The sequence below is a fragment of the Coregonus clupeaformis genome, chromosome 20 (assembly GCF_020615455.1).
Source record: "Coregonus clupeaformis isolate EN_2021a chromosome 20, ASM2061545v1, whole genome shotgun sequence".
Taxonomy (NCBI): domain Eukaryota; kingdom Metazoa; phylum Chordata; class Actinopteri; order Salmoniformes; family Salmonidae; genus Coregonus; species Coregonus clupeaformis.
The window spans coordinates 499,682-524,755 of record NC_059211.1 but is presented as its reverse complement, the minus strand read 5'-3'; the positions used below and the strand labels follow the sequence as shown (position 1 = coordinate 524,755).

The window sequence follows — 25,074 nt, the reverse complement described above, 5'->3', positions numbered from 1 at the left end:
AATCCCGAGAGCCGTTTAAGCATGTTCACGCCCCTCCCGGGAGTTCGTGCATTCTTGTGGGCGGAGACGAAATTTCGGTTCCGGGTATTTTTTATACTTCTCTCGAAGGCGTCCATTTGTCTGATTATGGTCTTAAATCATAAAGTTCTACAAATTCACGAACGTTCAAGGTAGAAAACAGTTTTATTGAAAGAACAAACAGAATATCAGCAAAGATGACGACCCGATCAGAGAGAGAGAAGGCCCTGAAACTCAACGAGCAGCATCAGGCCATTCTGTCCAAAATGCTGAGAGAGGACGACAACAAATACTGCGCCGATTGTGAGGCGAAAGGTAACTATATAACACGATGTAAACGTCGTTAAATTATGTGTCATTTGATGTTACATTACTGTTCCAGTTTCAGTTATTCGTCTAGCCAGACTCAGACTGAGTTGTTAGCTAGCTATGCTATGCTAACTGTATGTAGCAGCTAGTCTGCTGACACCTTCCTTCCTCTTTAGCATTTAGCCGGTAGCAACTAGGCTAGCTAGCTTGCAAAGCTATGCTAGGTAGCATTTTGTCTCCCACCACACCCCATGATCCAAACTTTAGTCATACATGTAAATGCAAGTTTCTACACCTTTGCACCATGAAAGTCACCACTGGGAAACTATCCCTAAATGTAAAAACATGTCACTCTAAAATAATGCACAGGGAAGACATGCCAATCTGAAGTCCTGTTGTGACACCTGCACCACAGGTACAGACATGTTTTGATAAGTGAATCTTCCCTTACCTGGGTCGTGATCATTAGGCACCTAACAGAAGAGAACGGACTGAAACCGGGAGGGACTACCTGAACTTGTTCTGTTGCAAAACATTTAGCTTCGATGTGCACTAACGAGTACGACGCTGTCTCTGCCTGCCAGGTCCAAGATGGGCATCATGGAACCTGGGAGTGTTTATCTGTATCCGATGTGCTGGCATCCACAGGAATCTTGGGGTACACATATCACGGGTAAAATCTGTCAACCTGGACCAATGGACAGTAGCACAAATACAGGTAACTAGCCAATGTCCAAGATTTATAATATTCATAAATTGGACATTTGGGATGTCATATATTGACCTATATTTATTGACACTGACACCTCTCTTTCTTGTATATCCTACTGGCCGAATACAAAGTTGCCTTATTAACCCATACTTATCATGTCCCTCCTGCTGTTTCACTATCCACCCTCCACCCCTCTTTCTCTCTATCTCTCCCTCTTGTCTCACAGAGCATAGTAGATATGGGCAACTCCAAGTCCAGGCAGCTTTATGAGGCCAACCTTCCAGACAACTACAGAAGGCCCCAGACAGACCAGTATCCTTACAACCACACACACACACACACACACACACACACACACACACACACACACACACACACACACACACACAGTCTCTCTCTCTCACACACACACACACACACACTGTGGTTCCCAAAAAGCTTCCCATAACACAGATACTTAACCCTTTTATAATATTGCTAATTTTTTTCCTTAACCCCTGACCCCAGAGCAGTGGAGTTCTTCATCAGGGACAAGTATGAGAAGAAGAAGTACTACAGCAAGAATGTGACCAATGGAGGCAGCGTATGTATCTCTGACACCACACTCAAACTGGCTTGCGGATAGTGCTAGAATGTGTAACACTGTCTTATTTGTATGTAGATTCTCCAAAGTGTTGCTTGTTATGTGTTAGGTTAAAGGGATACTTTGGGATTTTGGCAATGAGGCCCTTTATCTACTTCCCCAGAGTCAGATGAACTCTTGGATACCATATGTATGTCTCTGTGTCCAGTTGGAGGTAGTTTCACAAGCCAATGCTAGCATCTATTTCCACAGGTGGTTATGGTGCTGCTGGGTTACTGTTATTGTGGATATGGCCTAAACATTTTGGAACATTATTCAAACAAGATTAGGCCTATATCTCACTTCCTCCATTGCTTTTTTCTAATTTCCTCTTATGATGTTCCTATACAGCCAAAAGACAAGGAGACCAAGAGAGAGAAGGAAACTGATAGAGGAACCAAGCTGTCATATAATGCCAAGGTACGGTGGTTTTTGAATGGATACATATTTAGACTCCTTATAAGATATCTGTCTCAACCCAACCCGTATTCCTTTTTCGGCAATCACACTGTACTCCCTGTTTGTCTCTTTTGAGCTTTGCAGTCAGTATTATAGATTTATTTTCATTACAACTGTTCCACTCATCATGACACTCCATTCTATAGCGGTCAGGTTTTAGTTGTTTAATGGGAGCAGACTTAAAGGGCAATTCCGCCACTTTTCAACCTCATATTCATTCTCCGGCACCACACCATTGTCTACATATGTGGAAATGGCACATTTCTATGATCTGTGGTTAAAAAGATAAGAAAAAATGCTTAGCTGTAACATTACAGGGTAGGATTAAAAGTAAGAAAACTGTGATTTTCAAAACTTGCAACATGTTTCTAGCCAGAGAGAGGGTATTTTCTTGCTCCCCATGTCACCAATCTCATAGTGTTTGTTTTTTAAATGTTTAAACTTTTTATTATGTCATCGGGTAGAACTTAGACTTTATCTATTTTTTTCTACAAAAAGTAGAAATGCGCCATTTAACAGTCTAGTATGGCAAACTGTATGGAAAACATGACTGTTAACAGGTCCGGCATTATACTAGTACTTAATATAACTATTTACAAATGTCCATGGTCACCATGTCCAGCAAATGGATTTGTTGTGGTGCATCTCACTGTGTAGTTACTTTGACGTGTTGATACATTGATGTCTTGGTGAAAAGTAGATCATCCTTGGGGTTAGGGTTAGAGTGCTGGGTGTCGAGCTCCCGGCATGTTTGTTCCTAGACAAAGCATTGAGCAGTGCATTGAATGTGGTCAAGTAACCCAAGGCTGATGATGCAACTAACCTTTGACCTCTAAGAGGGCTTGACCTCTGAGGGTTTGAAATATCCCTCACATGTCTAATGAGAAGTAAACCTCAGGATCTTTGTTTTATTATGAACTAAATCTATGCTCAACCGAAGCCCTCCATATTTAGCCATTAGTCTGGAAAAAGCTTAACACGTTACTTCCAAGACTACGTTATTATTTTTTCACAATCATTATGCCTTTTCTATTGGACTCCTCACCTCTGAAGAGTGAAGAGACCCGGCAAGCCCCCAAAGCCAGTCCTGTGAAGATTGCAGAACCTCCCGTCAACCTACTTGGCCTTGGTAAGACCAAACCAATCAGTTTTCCAGTCAACCAGGGTCGAATTCATTAGCAAATGGTCATATTCAGGGTTGTATTCATTAGCAAAATGTTTTGTGGCAGAAAAACGAAAATTAGAGTTTCATATTGGACAAGTTCAGGTAGTCCTTCCTGGTTTGAGCCCGTTTCCCTTCGTTTGGTGCCTATTGAATACGACCCTACTGACAGTAAACCAGTCAGTTATTCAGACATGCTGAGTCCTGAACAATACACATTCTTCTTATGTACATTTTGTCCTCCCCTGTATAACCTGTTTTAGACTTCTCTCAGTTTTTTTTACTCTCTCCCTCTCTCTAGATGCTCCAACAGCGGCCCCTGCTAACAATGGTAGTGCTGCTAGCACAGCAAGCAGCGACTTGGATATCTTCGGCCCCATGGTGTCCAACCCCCTCCCTTCATCTAATGCTGCTGCTCAGTTCTCTCAGGTAACACAATCTGATGACCTCACTACTTCCCTGGTCCCTATGGACACCCAGCCCCACAAACATAAATACACATACTGAACCTCTACCTGTATATTTACAGTGAGGGAAAAAAGTATTTGATCCCCTGCTGATTTTGTACGTTTGCCCACTGATAAAGAAATGATCAGTCTATAATTTTAATGGTAGGTTTATTTGAACAGTGAGAGACAGAATAACAACAACAAAATCCAGAAAAACGCATGTCAAAAATTTTATAAATTGATTTGCATTTTAATGAGAGAAATAAGTATTTGACCCCCACTCAATCAGAAAGATTTCTGGCTCCCAGGTGTCTTTTATACAGGTAACGAGCTGAGATCAGGAGCATACTCTTAAAGGGAGTGCTCCTAATCTCAGCTTGTTACCTGTATAAAAGACACCTGTCCACAGAAGCAATCAATCAATCAGATTCCAAACTATCCACCATGGCCAAGGCCAAAGAGCTCTCCAAGGATGTCAGGGACAATATTGTAGACCTGCACAAGGCTGGAATGGGCTACAAGACCATCGCCAAGCAGCTTGGTGAGAAGGTGACAACAGTTGGTGCGATTATTCGCAAATGGAAAAAACACAAAATAACTGTCAATCTCCCTCGGCCTGGGGCTCCATGCAAGATCTCACCTCGTGGAGTTGCAATGATCATGAGAACGGTGAGGAATCAGCCCAGAACTACACAGGAGGATCTTGTCAATGATCTCAAGGCAGCTGGGACCATAGTCACCAAGAAAACAATTGGTAACACACTACGCCATGAAGGGCTGAAATCCTGCAGCGCCCGCAAGGTCCCCCTGCTCAAGAAAGCACATATACAGGCCCGTCTGAAGTTTGCCAATGAACATCTGAATTATTCAGAGAAGAACTGGGTGAAAGTGTTGTGGTCAGATGAGACCAAAATCGAGCTCTTTGGCATCAACTCAACTTGCCGTGTTTGAAGGAGGAGGAATGCTGCCTATGACCCCAAGAACACCATCCCCACCGTCAAACATGGAGGTGGAAACATTATGCTTTGGGGGTGTTTTTCTGCTAAGGGGACAGGACAACTTCACTGCATCAAAGGGACGATGGACGGGGCCATGTACCGTCAAATCTTGAGTGAGAACCTCCTTCCCTCAGCCAGGGCATTGAAAATGGGTCGTGGATGGGTATTCCAGCATGACAATGACCCAAAATACACAGCCAAGGCAACAAAGGAGTGGCTCAAGAAGAAGCACATTAAGGTCCTGGAGTGGCCTAGCCAGTCTCCAGACCTTAATCCCATAGAAAATCTGTGGAGGGAGCTGAAGGTTTGAGTTGCCAAACGTCAGCCTCGAAACCTTAATAACTTGGAGAAGATCTGCAAAGAGGAGTGGGACAAAATCCCTCCTGAGATGTGTGCAAACCTTGTGGCCAACTACAAGAAACGTCTGACCTCTGTGATTGCCAACAAGGGTTTTGCCACCAAGTACTAAGTCATGTTTTGCAGAGGGGTCAAATACTTATTTCCCTCATTGAAATGCAAATCAATTTATACCATTTTTTGACATGCGTTTTTCTGGATTTTTTTGTTGTTATTCTGTCTCTCACTGTTCAAATAAACCTACCATTACAATTATAGACTGGTCATGTCTTTGTCAGTGGGCAAACGTACAAAATCAGCAGGGGATCAAATACTTTTTTCCCTCACTGTACATGCACAACATATTACCTATATCTCTACATCTCAATGATGGCTCAGTTGATAGAGCATGTCGCTTGCACCGCCAAGGTTGTGCGTTCGTTTCCCATGGAGGACCAGTGGAAGAAAAAAAAATATATACAGTTGAAGTCGGAAGTTTACATCTTAGCCAAATACATTTAAACTCAGTTTTTCACAATTCCTGACATTTAATCCTATTAAAAATTCCCTGTTTTAGGTCAGTTAAGATCACCACTTTATTTTAAGAATGTGACATTTCAGAATAATAGTAGAGTGATTTATTTCAGCTTTTATTTATTTCATCACATTCCCAGTGGGTCAGAAGTTTACATACACTCAATTAGTATTTGGTAGCATTGCCTTTAAATTGTTTAACTTGGGTCAAACGTTTCGGGTAGCCTTCCACAAGCTTCCCACAATAAGTTGGGTGAATTTTGGCCCATTCCTCCTGACGGAGCTGGTGTAACTGAGTCAGGTTTGTAGGCCTCCTTGCTCGCACACGCTTTTTCAGTTCTGTCCACATGTTCTGTAGGATTGAGGTCAGGGCTTTGCGATGGCCACTCCAATACCTTGACTTTGTTCTCCTTAAGCCATTTTGCCACAACATTTTGCCACAAATGGAAGGTTGTCCATTTGGAAGACCCATTTGCGACCAAGCTTTAACTTCCTGACTGATGTCTTGAGATATTGCTTCAAAATATCCACATCATTTTCCTTCCTCATGATGCCATCTATTTTGTGAAGTGCACCAGTCCCTCCTGCAGCAAAGCACCCCACAGCATGATGCTGCCACCCCGTGCTTCACGGTTGGGATGGTGTTTTTCAGCTTGCAAGCCACCCCATTTTTCCTCCAAACATAACGATGGTCATTATGGCCAAACAGTTCTATTTTTGTTTCATCAGACCAGAGGACATTTCTCTAAAAAGTATGATCTTTGTCCCCATGTGCAGTTACAAACCGTAGTCTGGCTTTTTTATGGTGGTTTTGGAGCGGTGGCATCTTCCTTGCTGAGCGGCCTTTCAGGTTATGTCGATATAGGACTTGTTTTTACTGTGGATATAGATACTTTTGTACCTGTTTCCTCCAGCATCTTCACAAGGTCCTTTGCTGTTGTTCTGGGATTGATTTGCACTTTTCGCACCAAAGTATGTTCATCTTTAGGAGACAGAACGCGTCTCTTTCCTGAGCAGTATGACGGCTGCGTGGTCCCATGGTGTTTATACTTGCGTACTATTGTTTGTACAGATGAACGTGGTACTTTCAGGCCTTTGGAAATTGCTCCCAAGGATGAACCAGACTTGTGGAGGTCTACAAATTTTTTCTGAGGTCTTGGCTGATTTTCTTTTGATTTTCCCATGATGTCAAGCAAAGAGGCACTGAGTTTGAAGGTAGGCCTTGAAATACATCCACAGGTACACCTCCAGTTGACGCAAATGATGTCAATAAGCCTATCAGAAGCTTCTAAAGCCATGACATAATTTTCTGGAATTTTCCAAGCTGTTTAAAGGCACAGTCAACTTAGTGTATGTAAACTTCTGACCCACTGGAATTGTGATACAGTGAATTATAAGTGAAATAATCTGTCCGTAAACAATTGTTGGAAAAATGACTTGTGTCATGCACAAAGTAGATGTCCTAACCTACTTGCCAAAACTATAGTTGGTAAGAAGAAATTTGTGGAGTGGTTGAAAAACAAGTTTTAATGACTCCAACCTAAGTGTATGTAAACTTCTGACTTCAACTGTATATATATATATCCATCCATGCATGCAGGCCAGTGCATGTTAGCGTGAGAGAAGTTTGAAGATCAAGAGACTGAATATGGTTAGCGACTTTTCTTACGTAGTTCTTACAGTTTTTGCTTCCTTCTTCCAGGCTAGCTCCAGTACCCCAGCCAGCACTCCAACACAACCCCCAGCAGCAACCCCATCCTCAGGCTCTACCCAGGGAGACCTGGACCTGTTCAGTGAGACTGGTGGTGGAGTTGGCATTAAGGGGGAGGACACCGGGGCCAAGAAACACCTCTCCAAGGACTCCATCCTGTCCCTGTATGGGAACACCAGTATGCCTCAGATGCCCCAGCACCAGCAGGCCCCGCCTGGTAAGGAGAAATACAGACAAGCGTACACATGCACATACTGTACACTCATGCAGGGCTCTACACTGACCTTTTTTTACAAGGAGCACATGTGCGCCTAAGTTGAAAAATGTAGGAGCACACAAAGACATTTAGGAGCACAATGACAAATATGAGGTTAACAAGCCGTTTTCTTTATAGTAATGAATCTGTGCTCAGTGTATTCTCCATGGCACTCAGGGGCTTCGGTACAGTGAAGTAATCATTACAACAATTATCATCTGGGGGATTTTTTTTTAAAATCCAGGCGCACTTGTGCTCCTAAATTAATATTCCAGGTCGCACAGCAAAATATTTAGGCGCATATGCAAGTAAAATGGTCGCCCTGTCATGCATCATTTTGGGCATGTGCACGCAAACACAAGTGCATGCACACACACACTCACACACACACACACACCAACCAATAACACAGAGGTTGGAAATGGTCCCCAACTGGCTCTGGGCTATATAGTGTAAATACCAAACACTTCTAAAGTAGCAAGTCACCAACCAAGTTGTTCAGTCACTTTCCCACTCTCTCAGTTTATCTGTGGCAAGCCGTCATAAAGGTTAACAGAACGTTTTATTTTGAAAGAAAGACAAACTGTGCAACCCTGTTCTCAGTATTTCTCCTCTCTTTCTCCACTCCAGCTGGTATATACATGAACCCCGCCCAGATGCAGTTTCCAGTAGGCATCCCCAGCAGCAGGTCCCCACTGGCTACCAGGCCTTTCCTGGCATGGGCACGGGCATGCCCCCCACCACCGTCATGGGTGCCATGATGGCTCAGAGCGGAGCCGCCATGATGGGACCCAACACAGGCATGATGGTTGGCATGACGATGCCCAACGGTTTCATAGGACAAGCGCCTGCGGCCGGGATGGTTGGCATGGCTCCGAGGATGATGGGGGTACCCCAGGGGGGGATGCCCGCGGGTATGGTGCCCGCTCAGGGCATGCAGGGGATGTATGCCGTCCAGCCTGGGCAGCAGGGCCAGTGGAACATGGGACAGGTATGGTAGTTATTTTGTTGTCTCGTTCTTTGGCATATTGGGGTTTTTCCCCTAGGAGTAAGCTTTGCATTTGAAGTATAAGATGGTTTAATCAGAATACAAGATCAGTATCTTTGGGAGTTAACATAATTAGGTAATGTTACCATATTGCCATAACTATCCAATTTTCTGAGATCGATATAGATGCATTGGGGTAAGGGGTTTGATTTTGTATTAGGCAATATTGTGTTTCCCTGACCCTGACACCTTTACCTTACTACTCGTCTCTCTCTTTCTTCCCCAGATGAACCAGCAGATGTCAGGGATGAGTCTGAACGGTGCCGGGGGGCATGGCCTTCGGTCAGCCTGCCTCCACCATGGGAGGCTGGGCCGCTTCACCCTCCGGTCAGACACTCAGCACACAGCTCTGGAAGTGACCCACCTGGAGGTCAAAGATCAGGGATTGGGGGTCAGGGCAGCGGAAGAGGGGGTCTCAACCAGGGGGTCCGAAATTCAACATCCAACCCCCCCAGCAACCTTACTATGAACTGATGCCCGTTCTCCAACTGTTACTGACCACTCTCCAACATCAAGCTTATCTGTCTCTGTTCGCATACTGAAGAGATGCATCCTTTCTTCAGGTAAGCACAGATCCATTGGTGATTGGACAGGTGAAAGCAAGGTGACGGTCTTATTACTCTGACCGGCCCAACCAAATCAGATCAGTGATTACTTCAAGGAAGGAAGCATTTCTGAAGTATTCAAACGGGGCACATCTCTCTCTCTCTCTTTGTCTCTTTCTGTCTATCTATCCCTCTGTCTTTCAGTCTCTCTTTTGTGAGTGAATTGGGCGTCATCATACATACACCATCATACGCAGGATGGCAGTCTGTGCCTGTTATGTGTTAGAAATCATAACTCTTTTAATTTTCCTTTTTTGGAGAAAAAAAATGAGCCCTGTAACACAACAATGACATCATCGACAACATATCGAAAAAGCTGCAGGACCAGTTACACAAGCTTTTATTGTATCATTATTATAAAAAAATATTATAGAGAATTAAAGAATAGTATTTAAACTTTGGGAGAAGACATGGCTATCATTTCTGTGAATACTGCTCTCCTATGTACAGCTCTGTATAACCTTCTTTTAAAGTACCTGTGGTTCCCCTACAAAATAAAGTATGATAAACTGTGTCTGATGTGTGTTCTAGATTCTAGACTTCTGGGTTCTAGATTTTGCCATTAACAACATTCAAAGTCAATTCTACCAGAACACCTAAGAAGGTAAAGAAGTTTGCATTTAAAACATGTCTACTCCATGTATCTCTTTTTTCCAGGGGTAGGCTACAGACATGCAAATGTCAGGGTGGTATCATTCTTTAACCATCCTTTGCAGAGCTGGCAAGTTATATACACCACATTTACAGTATTACATAAGAGGGAAAATAGTCACGGGGAGACAAGAGCTCCCTGTAAGTAGGCTAAATATTTGAAATAATTCTGTTGATGGTGCAATATGGTAAAAAACATTTAAGAATAATTTTCTGAAAAATAACTGAATGAAGAAGAACTGAACTGGAGAGTTTTGTAGAAAAAACGAATTCCCAGTTGAGGAAAAGCGCGGGACATGATTTTAGCATGGTCCCTTTTGAGTGCATAAACAGTGAGGGTGTTGACCCTAGTTTACTCGATATTCTACAATCAATTACAATATTCAGAGGACGACATATTCTTAACATGTTGGTATTGGCCAGCGTGTGACTCTCATGTGCTACACCTTCCGTTGTTGATGATCCACTTGAGGAGGAGAATACAGCGAAGGTGCCCGATTAAGAGCTCCGGGCCCGTCTATCCGACTGACGCTTCTCCCTCCCTGTACCATCGACGCTCCCTCCGCTGCTACTACCTTTCTGAACTGCCTCAACACCGTCAGCTGTGGAAACCATCCCCCAAGTCAAAACCAGCCAATGTCAGAATCCTACATTAGTTTTGTTTTTAAAGCGTATTTGAAATTCTCTTTAATGAAAAGTGCTATATAAAATAAATGTAGTATTATTAAACAGAGATAGAATTCCTGGTCACACTTTATTTGGATAGTCCCGTATAAATAATCTACAGATGGGCATACTTTCAACAAACGATCTGTTGATAAGCAACTGCTTGCCAAGGTTAGGGTTAGTTTAGAATAAGGGTAAGGGTTACGTTTAGGGCTAATGTTAAGGGTTAAGGCTTAGGGTTAGTGGATAGTTAGTTGAAATGCTGACAGTTATTGAACATCTACAAACCATCCACTTGGGACTATCCAAATAAAGTGTAACCGAATTCCATTCGAAACCCTGCGTAATGGCATTCTGGACATAAAGAATTCCATCTCTATGCGACAGAGAGGGTCACAATGCCGACGCTTCGTATGGAACTCCAGAACCAGAGAGTTATGTTCAGAACTCTCAAGAAATCTTCAGTTCTTGATCGACAAACGAGAGATACAGCATTATGGCAAGCTTTTCATTCATCCTCCCTGAAGACGGACATTATTCTATTAAGGACAACGCAGTTAACTCAGGTAAGAATAATTTAATTATTTCAGTCTTAAAACTAAAATATTAATTGATTTAATTCTTAGTAGAAAGGAAATATCTTCAAACTTAGAATAAGATGGCTGTAAAGGCTTTTGTTGTTAGTTACCAAGCAATGTAACCATGCAAAATTAATATTTACAGCTGTAAATGGTTTTACTTAGGCCAAGTAAAATATGCAATGTCTCAATTATCTCTCCTTCCTCCCAAAGTGCGCACTTGTTCACTTCACTGAATTGAAAAGAAATGACTGGTATAAGAAATATGGTTGAAACTCCCACTAGCCTATGCCTCCACCAATCCAACGGTTTAAGATGTCTGGGAAGTAGAGAAGGAGTGCACACTTTAAGGAAATAGGAGATATTATTGGAACACACATTATTTGCCATGAGTGAAAAGGAAAATATCCCTCCCTTTCTTATAATGCTAAAAATCTGTTTTGTTGATCCTGTGCTGTCATGGCGTTTCTTTCAGGGTGGATTTCAATGGTGACCCAACTCAACACCCTTGAAGGTCCAGAGTCAGAGAGTCAGAACATCCGTCAGAGCTTTGCAGAGATACTTGGCGACAAGTACCACTACGCGAATGCCATCAACAGCTCTCTGCTCTGGACTGTTGGGTACACCCCCTACATTCCCCCAGTTCTGAAAGGAAGAAGCTTCCCCTCTGTCGAGAGCTTCTTCCTGGATGAGTGGGAGCCACTGACACTCCAGCAGACTCCTCAGGTTCTGTCCACCAGTGTTTCCATCAAGGAAGACAACCTGAACCAGTCGTCTGCAGGCCTAGTATCTCAGGTTCTGTCCACCAGTGTTGCCATTATGGAGAATGACCTAATCCAGTCTGCTGCAGGCCTAGTGTCTCAGGTTCTGTCCACCAGCGTTTCCATTGTGGAGAATGACCTGATCCAGTCTGCTGCAGGCCTAGTATCTCAGGTTCTGTCCACCAGTGTTTCCATTGTGGAGAATGACCTGATCCAGTCTGCTGCAGGCCTAGTATCTCAGGTTCTGTCCACCAGTGTTGCCATTACGGAGAATGACCTGATCCAGTCTGCTGCAGGCCTAGTGTCTCAGGTTCTGTCCACCAGTGTTTCCATTGTGGAGAATGACCTGATCCAGTCTGCTGCAGGCCTAGTGTCTCAGGTTCTGTCCATCAGTGCTTCCATTGCGGAGAATGACCTGATCCAGTCTGCTGCAGGCCTAGTGTCTCAGGTTCTGTCCACCAGTGTTTCCATTGTGGAGAATGACCTGATCCAGTCTGCTGCAGGCCTAGTATCTCAGGTTCTGTCTACCAGTGTTTCCATCGTGGAGAATGACCGGTTCCAGTCTGCTACAAATCTAGTGTCTCAGGATGAGGACTCCACCCTGAGAGCCTCCAACCAACCTGAGGTCCATGTGGCTGATGTGTCAACCAAGGGAAGTAGACTTACCATCACTATTTCTATGGGTTCAACCAAGAGTAGCCATGTTGCTTTACGTGAAGTTGATGCTAGTGCTACCAGCCTGGAGCAGTCTGCTGAGAAAATGTCTACCTCTACTACTGATGTCAACGACATCTCATCAACTGCTGCTGCCAAGAAGAAGAAGAGGTGTGGATTATTCTCATCTCTCTGGAGAGCTCTCAGGGGGAAGAACAAGAAGCCTGTAAGTAATAACTCATACTGTAATTCTCTTTTGTACTTAACATAATCATTTATCAACTATTTTGATGCTAATATCCAGTGATAATGGCTGTCTGTAAAATAGGTTTTCTATATTTTATACCTTTCGTTTTTCAGGCTAAAGTGGCTTCCAAGAAAGAGGATGAAATCAACAAGGATGAGAGCCGCCTCACCTGCCACCACAACACTATACAGGGAGATCACTGATGCAGGCACCAACAATGGTGTTTCTATTTTCTCTCACACTTTTTCTTCATCCCCAATCCCCTTCCCACACCCCACCCATTTTATCTTCAATAAACCTTTTGTCGTTGCATTTGATTGTGTTTTGTCTTTGATTGGTATCACTGTCATTGATAAGGGCAGGGGTTTAGTAGTTCAACTACATGTCAATCAATCGCTGGTTAACTTTCAAACTCCGAAGGGAGACAACCGAGGCAAAGACGTAAGCAGGAGGGCAACTGTGACCTTCAGAAATGTGCAAAGATGTGAACAGTTTGTAACAATGTAACAACGCTAATGCAATCAGTTATCTCCACATTTTCTGGAGAATAACATGCATTCTCGCTCAGGGCCTCTAGATGGAGTAGCAAGCACAATTCTGAGGGTTCCCCTCATAATGCTTTTATCAGCTGTTGGATATGGGGATATTCCCATATTAGGAATTCCTGTGGGAGATTTATACCATGAAATCCTGCAGCGCCCGCAAGGTCCCCCTGCTCAAGAAAGCACATATACAGGCCCGTCTGAAGTTTGCCAATGAACATCTGAATTATTCAGAGAAGAACTGGGTGAAAGTGTTGTGGTCAGATGAGACCAAAATCAAGCTCTTTGGCATCAACTCAACTTGCCGTGTTTGGAGGAGGAGGAATGCTGCCTATGACCCCAAGAACACCATCCCCACCGTCAAACATGGAGGTGGAAACATTATGCTTTGGGGGTGTTTTTCTGCTAAGGGGACAGGACAACTTCACTGCATCAAAGGGACGATGGACGGGGCCATGTACCGTCAAATCTTGAGTGAGAACCTCCTTCCCTCAGCCAGGGCATTGAAAATGGGTCGTGGATGGGTATTCCAGCATGACAATGACCCAAAATACACAGCCAAGGCAACAAAGGAGTGGCTCAAGAAGAAGCACATTAAGGTCCTGGAGTGGCCTAGCCAGTCTCCAGACCTTAATCCCATAGAAAATCTGTGGAGGGAGCTGAAGGTTCGAGTTGCCAAACGTCAGCCTCGAAACCTTAATAACTTGGAGAAGATCTGCAAAGAGGAGTGGGACAAAATCCCTCCTGAGATGTGTGCAAACCTTGTGGCCAACTACAAGAAACGTCTGACCTCTGTGATTGCCAACAAGGGTTTTGCCACCAAGTACTAAGTCATGTTTTGCAGAGGGGTCAAATACTTATTTCCCTCATTGAAATGCAAATCAATTTATACCATTTTTGACATGCGTTTTTCTGGATTTTTTTGTTGTTATTCTGTCTCTCACTGTTCAAATAAACCTACCATTAAAATTATAGACTGGTCATGTCTTTGTCAGTGGGCAAACGTACAAAATCAGCAGGGGATCAAATACTTTTTTCCCTCACTGTACATGCACAACATATTACCTATATCTCTACATCTCAATGATGGCTCAGTTGATAGAGCATGTCGCTTGCACCGCCAAGGTTGTGCGTTCGTTTCCCATGGAGGACCAGTGGAAGAAAAAAATATATATACAGTTGAAGTCGGAAGTTTACATCTTAGCCAAATACATTTAAACTCAGTTTTTCACAATTCCTGACATTTAATCCTATAAAAAAATCCCTGTTTTAGGTCAGTTAAGATCACCACTTTATTTTAAGAATGTGACATTTCAGAATTGTCAGTGTTGATGTGGATGCGGTTGAGGAGTCAGACGTAGGACGCATAGGCTGAGTCACACAAGACTTTACTAACTGTATAAACAATACAAAATAAAGGACCTCAAAACCAGGAGGCGAGCGACAACGCAACACAGTGCGTCACAATAAACAAAGTCCAGAGTACTGCACAGGTGACACCAACGGACAGGCGGAAAATAACACACAAACTAACGAAAACAACACAGGAAACTTATAGGGCACATAATCAGACCCAAACGGACACAGGTGATACAGACAGACCCAACCAAACGAACATCGAAACATTCAACGGTGGCAGCTAGTACTCCGGGGACGACGAACGCCGAAGCCTGCCCGAGCAAGGAGGAGGAGCAGTCTCGGCAGAATTCGTGACAGTAACCCCCCCCCTGGACGCGCGGCTCCAGCCGTGCGCCGACCCCGGCCTCAGGGACGACCAGGAGGACGCGGAGCCGGGCGCGTGGGATGACCACGGTGGAACTCAGTCAGGAGGGATGGATCTAGGATATCCCTCCTAGGCACCCAGCACCGTTCCTCCGGGCCGTACCCCTCCCACTCCACGAGATACTGGAGACCCCCCATCCGACGTCTCGAGTCCAAGATGGTCCTGACCGTGTACGCCGGAGCTCCCTCGATGTCCAGTGGGGGCGGAGGGGTCTCTCCTATCTCACCTTCCTGGAGTGGACCAGCTACCACCGGCCTGAGAAGAGACACATGGAACGAGGGGTTAATATTCTTATAATCAATAGGCAGTTGTAACCTGTAACACACCTCGTTCAATCTCCTCAGGACTTTAAAAGGCCCCACAAACCGCCGACCCAGCTTCCGGCAGGGCAGGCGGAGGGGCAGGTTTCGAGTCCCTCACTGCGGTGGCGATCGGCGCTCGCCTTCTGTCGACGGATGGCCCGCTGCAGATGGACATGTGCAGCGTTCCACGTCTCGTCCGAGCGCCGAATCCACTCATCCACCGCAGGAGCCTCGATCTGGCTCTGGTGCCATGGTGCCAGAACCGGCTGATACCCTAACACACACTGGAAAGGGGTTAGATTGGTGGAGGAGTGGCGGAGAGAGTTCTGTGCCATCTCTGCCCAGGGGATATACCTTGACCACTCCTCTGGCCGGCCCTGGCAATAGGACCTCAGAAACCTACCCACATCCTGGTTGACTCGTTCTACCTGCCCATTGCTCTCTGGGTGGTAACCCGAGGTAAGGCTCACCGAGACCCCCAAGCGTTCCATGAACTCCCCCCAGACTCTGGAGGTGAACTGGGGACCTCGATCAGACACTATATCCTCGGGAACCCCATAGTGCCGGAAAACGTGGGTAAATAGGGCCTCAGCGGTCTGTAGGGCAGTAGGGAGACCCGGCATTGGGAGGAGACGACAGGCCTTGGAAAACCGATCCACAACGACCAAAATGGTGGTATTCCCCTGGGAGGGGGGAAGGTCGGTCACAAAATCCACCGAGAGGTGGGACCATGGTCGTTGTGGAACGGGCAGGGGATGTAACTTCCCCCTGGGCAGGTGTCTAGGCGCCTTACACTGGGCGCACACCGAGCAGGAGGAGACAGAAACCCTCACATCCCTAGCTAACGTTGGCCACCAGTATTTCACGCTAAGGCAGTGCACTGTCCGGCCAATACCTGGATGTCCAGAGGAGGGTGATGTATGAGCCCAATAAATAAGGCGATCACGAACCTCGAGCGGAACGTACGTCCGCTCCACAGGACACTCTGGGGGAGTAGGGTCGGTACGTAACGCCCGCTCGATCTCCGCATCGACCTCCCACACCACCGGAGCCACCAGACAAGACTCCGGCAGTATGGGAGTAGGCTCAATGGACCTCTCCTCTGTGTCATACCGCCGGGACAGGGCGTCTGCCTTACCGTTCTGGGACCCTGGGATGTACGTGATCTTAAAAACAAACCGGGTTAGGAACTGTGATGTCACGAGAGGCTGTGTCCTGGAGGGACGTTACATCCCCCTGAGGTGGCTGCAAACCCAGACAGCTATGGCTCCATCTGCTGGTATGGTCGGGAACTCCACCCCTCTATGGCCAATCTTCCCACGCAGCTGAAACAAATGAGGAGCTAATGAGCTGAAGGTTTGGGAGGGGTGAAGAGACACAGTCTCCAACCTGGGCTCTCTGGAGGACAAGAGTGCTGCACGTCCACTTCCATGAGGAATATAAGGATTTGGAGATACTTACCTTTGGGAAATACTCACCTTTGGATATATGCACCTGTGGAAATACGTGAGAGACATTTGGAAGGACTTTTTGCTGGGTTGGCCACTAGCTGCAACGTGGACTACAGTAAGGCTGGGGAAAAGTTATCTGAGCGAGTGAGAATTATGATTTTGGATGTGGAAGAGACATCCCTGAACTGTTAACCCTTAAAGAGCCACAAGAGAACAGAATTTTGTTATATTTTCGTTAATTTCCCAAGACCTATAATAAAATCCTTGTTTTGTTTGAACCTTGTCTCCTTGCACTACTTGAGCAATCCCGCTGAAAGCTGTGTAGCCTCTCGTGACGTCACAGATGGTGGAGAATGCGGGCACGCTCAAGCGTTAATAGTGCATGTCAGAGGAGGATACCGAAGGTTGGATCACCCAGTTTTCCAAGTTGGCCGTAGGCTCCCCCGCCCGACTGAAATGGAGGACATATTGAAAGCCCTTGTTGCTGGCCAGCAAGCCCAGATGCAAGCAAACGTGGCTCTCTTGGAGGAGCAAAAGAAAGCCAACCTTCTGAAGGCAGAGGAATTGCAGTTGCAGAGACAGAGGGTGGTCCAAAATACCCGCCCAATAAAGGCAAGTGACTTTATATCTAAGATGGGAGCTACCGATGACATTGAGGCATACCTGCATGCATTTGAGGCCACGGCCACTAGGGAAGCCTGGCCCAAGCAACAGTGGGGTTGGTCTGTTAGCCCCCTTTCTAACCGGGGAATCGCTGAATGCTGTCCGGGACCTGGGCCCTGACCAGGTTACTGACTATGATGCCCTGAAGTCTGAGATCCTCAGCAGATATGGACTCACAAAGTTTGGTATGGCCCAGCGCTTTCACAGCTGGACCTTCCAACCAGACCAACCTCCTCGGGCGCAGATGCATGAACTTGTCCGAATCGCAAGGAAATGGCTGGATCCGCAGAGGAATACAGCAGCGGCGGTGGTGGAGGCCGTTGTGGTGGATCGTTACCTACGCGCCCTGCCTTATGAGGCAAAACGGTTCATCAGTCAACAGGCCTTGACCACGGCTGATCTGACCGTGGAAGCTGTGGAAAAGTACCAGGCCACAGCGGAGATGCTGAATGCTTCCCGAAAAGACCCCAGGAGTGCGGCCCCACCACAAATGGGAAGAACCCGTCCAAAGGACCCCAAGGTCTCGAACCCAGCCACGTCAGGACTTATCCCGGCTCCAGGGGGAGCCAGAAACCAGGCGGGTCCAAGAAGAGTACACCAGGAGGGGGAAACTCGACAGTGTTACCGGTGTGGGGGAGATGGGACATATCTCCTGGCAGTGTGGGAAACCAGCCGAGGAACCTATGCCCACTGCGGAGTCCTCCAGCTCAGCACCCACACACCGTTTTGCCTCGCTCTTGGGAGTCGTAGATGGCGGCCCAGATCGACCCCCCACCTGCCCGGTAACTGTGAATCACCATGATGTGGAGGCCTTACTGGATTCTGGTAGCCGGGCCACCCTGGGGCGTAAGGATTTGGTGGGCCCAACGTGTCTGACCCTGGGGAAAGTCCTCCCAGTTTCCTGTGTCCATGGGGACACCAGAGAATACCCCATTACTGAACTTACAATGACCAGCACACGGGGAACCATACACACGACGGCGGGGTGGTTGATTCCCTCCCCGTCCCTGTCCTAATTGGACGAGACTGCCCAGCCTTTTACCCACTCTGGAGAGAGTCTCAGGAGAGGATAACCCGAGTACCTCGGAAACGGAGAGGCAAGACTCATCCTGGGAAGGCTCCGTGCAATCCTCCGAGTTACTCACTCCCGCCCGGGCTCTGATAGGGATGGCAGGTGCCCAGACCGACACAGAGACGGAGCTACAGAATCTGGACAAAGAACTGTCTGGTCTGAAGGGGACCGCTGAGAGGTATCGTTTGTTAAAGCAACAGTTAGACATGAAGACAGAAGAGTTAGATATCCTCCAGGCTAAACTCCAACAGAGCTCCTTCCCTAAGCAACAGGAGGAGCTGGAGAGGCTGCGCAGGACCATCGAGGAGTGTGAGGAGACCCTGCGCAGTAGTAAGGAGGTCCAGAAGAAGGCAGAGGAGAAGTACAAGGTGTTGGAGAACAAGATGAAGAATGCGGAGGCAGAGAGAGAGAAGGAACTGAAAGCTGCTCAACAGAAGCTAAACTCTGCTAAAACCAAGGCTGATGCGTTCAGTAAGAAACTCAAGGAGAGACAACAGGAGGCTGAGTCCCTGGTCCTAGAGTTGGAGGAGTTGAAGAGAGAGCAGTCTGGCAAGCACCACGGCAATGCGGACGCCCTCTCCGGCGTGATGCCTTCTTCGCTGCCTTTACCCCGACGAGGACGTCGGTCCCGAGGAGGGGGATGTGTGATGTCACGAGAGGCTGTGTCCTGGAGGGACGTTACATCCCCCTGAGGTGGCTGCAAACCCAGACAGCTATGGCTCCATCTGCTGGTATGGTCGGGAACTCCACCCCTCTATGGCCAATCTTCCCACGCAGCTGAAACAAATGAGGAGCTAATGAGCTGAAGGTTTGGGAGGGGTGAAGAGACACAGTCTCCAACCTGGGCTCTCTGGAGGACAAGAGTGCTGCACGTCCACTTCCATGAGGAATATAAGGATTTGGAGATACTTACCTTTGGGAAATACTCACCTTTGGATATATGCACCTGTGGAAATACGTGAGAGACATTTGGAAGGACTTTTGCTGGGTTGGCCACTAGCTGCAACGTGGACTACAGTAAGGCTGGGGAAAAGTTATCTGAGCGAGTGAGAATTATGATTTTGGATGTGGAAGAGACATCCCTGAACTGTTAACCCTTAAAGAGCCACAAGAGAACAGAATTTTGTTATATTTTCGTTAATTTCCCAAGACCTATAATAAAATCCTTGTTTTGTTTGAACCTTGTCTCCTTGCACTACTTGAGCAATCCCGCTGAAAGCTGTGTAGCCTCTCGTGACGTCACAGAACATGTTCCACCTAGCCTGACGAGGGTTTAATCTCCTAGCTGCCCGGATGTACTCCAGGTTACGGTGGTCAGTCAGAATGAGGAAAGGGTGTTGAGCCCCCTCAAGCCAATGCCTCCACACCTTTAGGGCCTGAACCACGGCTAACAGCTCCCTGTCCCCTACATCATAATTACGCTCCGCCGGGCTGAGCCTCTTAGAATAGAACGCACAGGGGCGGAGTTTAGGTGGCGTGCCGGACCGTTGCGACAGAACTGCCCCAATACCGGCCTCTGACGCGTCTACCTCAACTTGGAATGGTAAAGCGGGGTCCGGATGCGCCAGCACCGGAGCCGAAGTGAACAGGTTCTTCAGTTTAACAAATGCCCTGTCCGCTTCAGCTGACCACTGCAAACGCACCGGGCCCCCCTTCAGCAGGGACGTAATGGGAGCTGCCACCTGTCCAAAGCCCCGGATAAACCTCCGGTAGTAATTAGCAAAACCCAAAAACTGCTGCACCTCTTTTACAGTGGTTGGAGTTTGCCAATTACGCATGGCAGACACACGGTCAACCTCTATCTTCACACCAGACGCAGACAATCGATAACCTAAAAAGGAGATGGACTCCTGGAAAAACAAGCATTTCTCTGCCTTGACATACAAGTCATGCTCCAACAGCCTCCTCAACACTCGGCGCACCAGGGCTATATGCTCGGCTCGTGTAGAAGAGTGCACTAGGATGTCGTCGATGTACACTACCACACCCTGCCCATGCATGTCCCGGAAAATCTCGTCCACAAAGGATTGGAAGACTGAAGGAGCATTCATTAACCCGTATGGCATGACGAGATACTCGTAATGACCCGAGGTGGTGCTAAATGCTGTTTTCCATTCATCTCCCTCCCTAATGCGCACCAGATTGTACGCGCTCCTGAGATCCAACTTTGTGAAGAACCGCGCTCCGCGTAATGATTCAGTCATAGTCGCAATCAGAGGAAGAGGATAACTGTACTTAACCGTGATCTGATTGAGACTACGGTAATCAATACACGGGCGCAAACCCCCCGTCCTTCTTCTTCACAAAGAAGAAACTCGAGGAAACCGGGGAAGTGGAGGACCATAAGTATCCCTGTTCCAAGGACTCGGCTATGTAAGTCTCCATAGCCGCTGTCTCCTCTTGAGACAGGGGATACACACGGCTCCGCGGAAGTGCCGCTCCTGTTTGGAGATCTATCGCACAATCCCCCTGTCTATGAGGTGGCAACCGTGTTGCCCTCGTTTTGCTGAACACAAGTGCTAAATCCTCATATTCAGGGGGAATGCGCATTGCGGGCACTTGGTTCGGACTCTCCACCGAGGTCGCCCCTAAGGAAACCCATAGACATCTCCCTACACACTGGGCAGACCACTCCATAAGAGCCCTCTGTTGCCACGCAATGGTAGGATCATGGGCGCTTAACCAGGGAAGCCCCAGCACCACGGGATGCGCAGGAGAGTCAATCAGATAAAACTGAATGATCTCCTCATGACCCCCTGCGTCGTCATCTTAAGTGGTGCTGTGACTTCTCTAATCAACCCCGACCCCAGCGGCCGGCTGTCTAGGGCATGAACTGGGAAGGGGGCTTCCACCGGCCGAAGGGGGAATTCCTAACCTATAACAAAATTCACGATCAACAAAATTCCCAGCTGCGCCTGAATCTACTAGCGCCTTATGCTGGGAATGAGGTGCCACCTGTGGAAATCTCACAGGTATACACAGGTGACCAACAGAGAGCTCTGGGTAAGTGGGGCGCCTACTCACCTGAAATGACTCCCCAGTGCGTGACCTGTTGTCCCCTCTCCCAGGAGACCCTCCCCAGCACCTAGCCGCGGTGTGCCCTCCACGGCCACAGTTGGTGCAGGGGACGGCCCCCTCGGGTTCTCTCTCCTCCTCTCTCTAGCGCCAGCACCCCCGAGCTCCATGGGAATCGGCTCGGAGGTGCTGGAGGGTGGAATGGACGACCCCCATTCGGGACGTCCGCGGGTAGCCAGCAGGGTGTCGAGACGGATGGAAATGTCCACCAACTGGTCGAAGGATAGGTTGGTGTCCCTGCAGGCCAGCTCACGACGAACGTCCTCTCGTAGGCTGCACCGATAATGGTCGATGAGGGCCCTCTCATTCCACCCCGCATCGGCCGCTAGAGTCCAGAACTCCAGGGCGAACTCCTGTGCGCTCCTCTTCCCCTGTCGGAGGTGGAACAGACGCTCCCCGCCGCCTGCGTAGGTGATGGTGGCGGCGTCTATTCCCCTCCATTCGGCGTTGGCCCACTCCAACGCCTTGCCGGAGAGACAGGAGATGAGGGCGGAGACGCTCTCGTATCCCGAGGGCGCCGGGTGTATGGTGGCCAGGTAGAGTTCCACCTGCAGGAGGAACCCCTGACACCCGGCTGCGGAACCATCATATGCCCTCGGGAGCGAGAGCCGAATGCCACTGGGTTCCGGTGCTGGGAGAGGAGGACTGGCCGATGGTGATGGTAAGGTGTGCGAAGGCGTGGGCACCTCTCCCGTAACCAACCGGCGCAGAGTGTTGGACACCTCGTTCATGGCGGCCCCAAGTTGCCGGATCATGGTGTCTTGATCGCTGATCCGATCCTCCAGCGACTTGGGTGCCGCCGCTGCTCCTGCTGACTCCATAGCTGGTGTGTTATTCTGTCAATGCTGATGTGGATGCGGTGTGAGGAGTCAGACGCAGGACGCATAGGCTTAGTCCAACAAAGCTTTACTAACTGAAAACAATACAAAATAAAGGATCCCTCAAAACCAGGAGGCGAGCGACAACGCAACACAGTGCGTCACACTAAACAAAGTCCAGATACTGAACACGACACCAACGGACAGGCGGAAAATAACACACAAACAACGAAATCAACACAGGAAACTTATAGGGCACATAATCAGACCCAAACGGACACAGGTGATACAGACAGACCCAACCAAACGAACATCGAAACATTCAACGGTGGCAGCTAGTACTCCGGGGACGACGTAACGCCGAAGCCTGCCCGAACAAGGAGGAGGAGCAGCCTCGGCAGAATTCGTGACAAGAATAATAGTAGAGTGATTTATTTATTATTTATCCCATTCCAGTGGGTCAGAAGTTTACATACACTCAATTATTTGGTAGCATTGCCTTATTGTTTAACTTGGGTCAAACGTTTCGGTAGCCTTCCACAAGCTTCCCACGTTTTCTTTATAGTAATGAATCTGTGGTCAGTGTATTCTCCATGGCACTCAGGGGCTTCGGTACAGTGAAGTAATCATTACAACAATTGTCATCTGGGGGAATTTTTTTAAAATCCAGGCGCACTTGTGCTCCTAAATTAATATTCCAGGTCGCACAGCAAAATATTTAGGCGCATATGCCAGTAAAATGGTCGCCCTGTCATGCATCATTTTGGGCATGTGCACGCAAACACAAGTGCATGCACACACACACACTCACACACACACACCAACCAATAACACAGAGGTTGGAAATGGTCCCCAACTGGCTCTGGGCTATATAGTGTAAATACCAAACACTTCTAAAGTAGCAAGTCACCAACCAAGTTGTTCAGTCACTTTCCCACTCTCTCAGTTTATCTGTGGCAAGCCGTCATAAAGGTTAACAGAACGTTTTATTTTGAAAGAAAGACAAACTGTGCAACCCTGTTCTCAGTATTTCTCCTCTCTTTCTCCACTCCAGCTGGTATATACATGAACCCCGCCCAGATGCAGTTTCCAGTAGGCATCCCCAGCAGCAGGTCCCCACTGGCTACCAGGCCTTTCCTGGCATGGGCACGGGCATGCCCCCACCACCGTCATGGGTGCCATGATGGCTCAGAGCGGAGCCGCCATGATGGGACCCAACACAGGCATGATGGTTGGCATGACGATGCCCAACGGTTTCATGGGACAAGCGCCTGCGGCCGGGATGGTTGGCATGGCTCCGAGGATGATGGGGTACCCCAGGGGGATGCCCGCGGGTATGGTGCCCGCTCAGGGCATGCAGGGGATGTATGCCGTCCAGCCTGGGCAGCAGGGCCAGTGGAACATGGGACAGGTATGGTAGTTATTTTGTTGTCTCGTTTCTTTGGCATATTGGGGTTTTTCCCCTAGGAGTAAGCTTTGCATTTGAAGTATAAGATGGTTTAATGAGAATACAAGATCAGTATCTTTGGGAGTTAACTTAATTAGGTAATGTTACCATATTGCCATAACTATCAAATTTTCTGAGATCGATATAGATGCATTGGGGTAAGGGGTTTGATTTTGAATTAGGCAATATTGTGTTTCCCTGACCCTGACACCTTTACCTTACTACTCGTCTCTCTCTTTCTTCCCCAGATGAACCAGCAGATGTCAGGGATGAGTCTGAACGGTGCCGGGGGGGGCATGGCCTTCGGTCAGCCTGCCTCCACCATGGGAGGCTGGGCCGCTTCACCCTCCGGTCAGACACTCAGCACACAGCTCTGGAAGTGACCCACCTGGAGGTCAAAGATCAGGGATTGGGGGTCAGGGCAGCGGAAGAGGGGGTCTCAACCAGGGGGTCCGAAATTCAACATCCAACCCCCCCCAGCAACCTTACTATGAACTGATGCCCGTTCTCCAACTGTTACTGACCACTCTCCAACATCAAGCTTATCTGTCTCTGTTCGCATACTGAAGAGATGCATCCTTTCTTCAGGTAAGCACAGATCCATTGGTGATTGGACAGGTGAAAGCAAGGTGACGGTCTTATTACTCTGACTGGCCCAACCAAATAAGATCAGTGATTACTTCAAGGAAGGAAGCATTTCTGAAGTATTCAAACGGGGCACATCTCTCTCTCTCTCTTTGTCTCTTTCTGTCTATCTATCCCTCTGTCTTTCAGTCTCTCTTTTATGAGTGAATTGGGCGTCATCATACATACACCATCATACGCAGGATGGCAGTCTGTGCCTGTTATGTGTTAGAAATCATAACTCTTTTAATTTTCCTTTTTTGGAGAAAAAAAAATGAGCCCTGTAACACAACAATGACATCATCGACAACATATCGAAAAAGCTGCAGGACCAGTTACACAAGCTTTTATTGTATCATTATTATAAAAAAATATTATAGAGAATTAAAGAATAGTATTTAAACTTTGGGAGAAGACATGGCTATCATTTCTGTGAATACTGCTCTCCTATGTACAGCTCTGTATAACCTTCTTTTAAAGTACCTGTGGTTCCCCTACAAAATAAAGTATGATAAACTGTG

At 47.4% G+C, this 25,074-nt stretch overlaps 1 protein-coding gene across 1 annotated transcript; it reads left to right on the top strand.

The window, feature by feature from the left end:
- The first annotated feature begins 42 nt into the window (after nt 1-42).
- LOC121533101 (stromal membrane-associated protein 1-like) lies at nt 43-25,074 on the top strand. Its single transcript, XM_045205733.1, is given in 15 exon segments — nt 43-333; nt 912-1,045; nt 1,266-1,351; nt 1,547-1,622; nt 2,013-2,081; nt 3,174-3,249; nt 3,584-3,711; nt 7,302-7,436; nt 7,439-7,527; nt 8,197-8,557; nt 8,841-9,005; nt 9,364-9,373; nt 11,590-11,900; nt 23,579-23,893; nt 24,178-25,074. Coding segments are annotated over 15 exon segments (2,208 nt in total). The 5' UTR covers nt 43-215; the 3' UTR covers nt 24,313-25,074.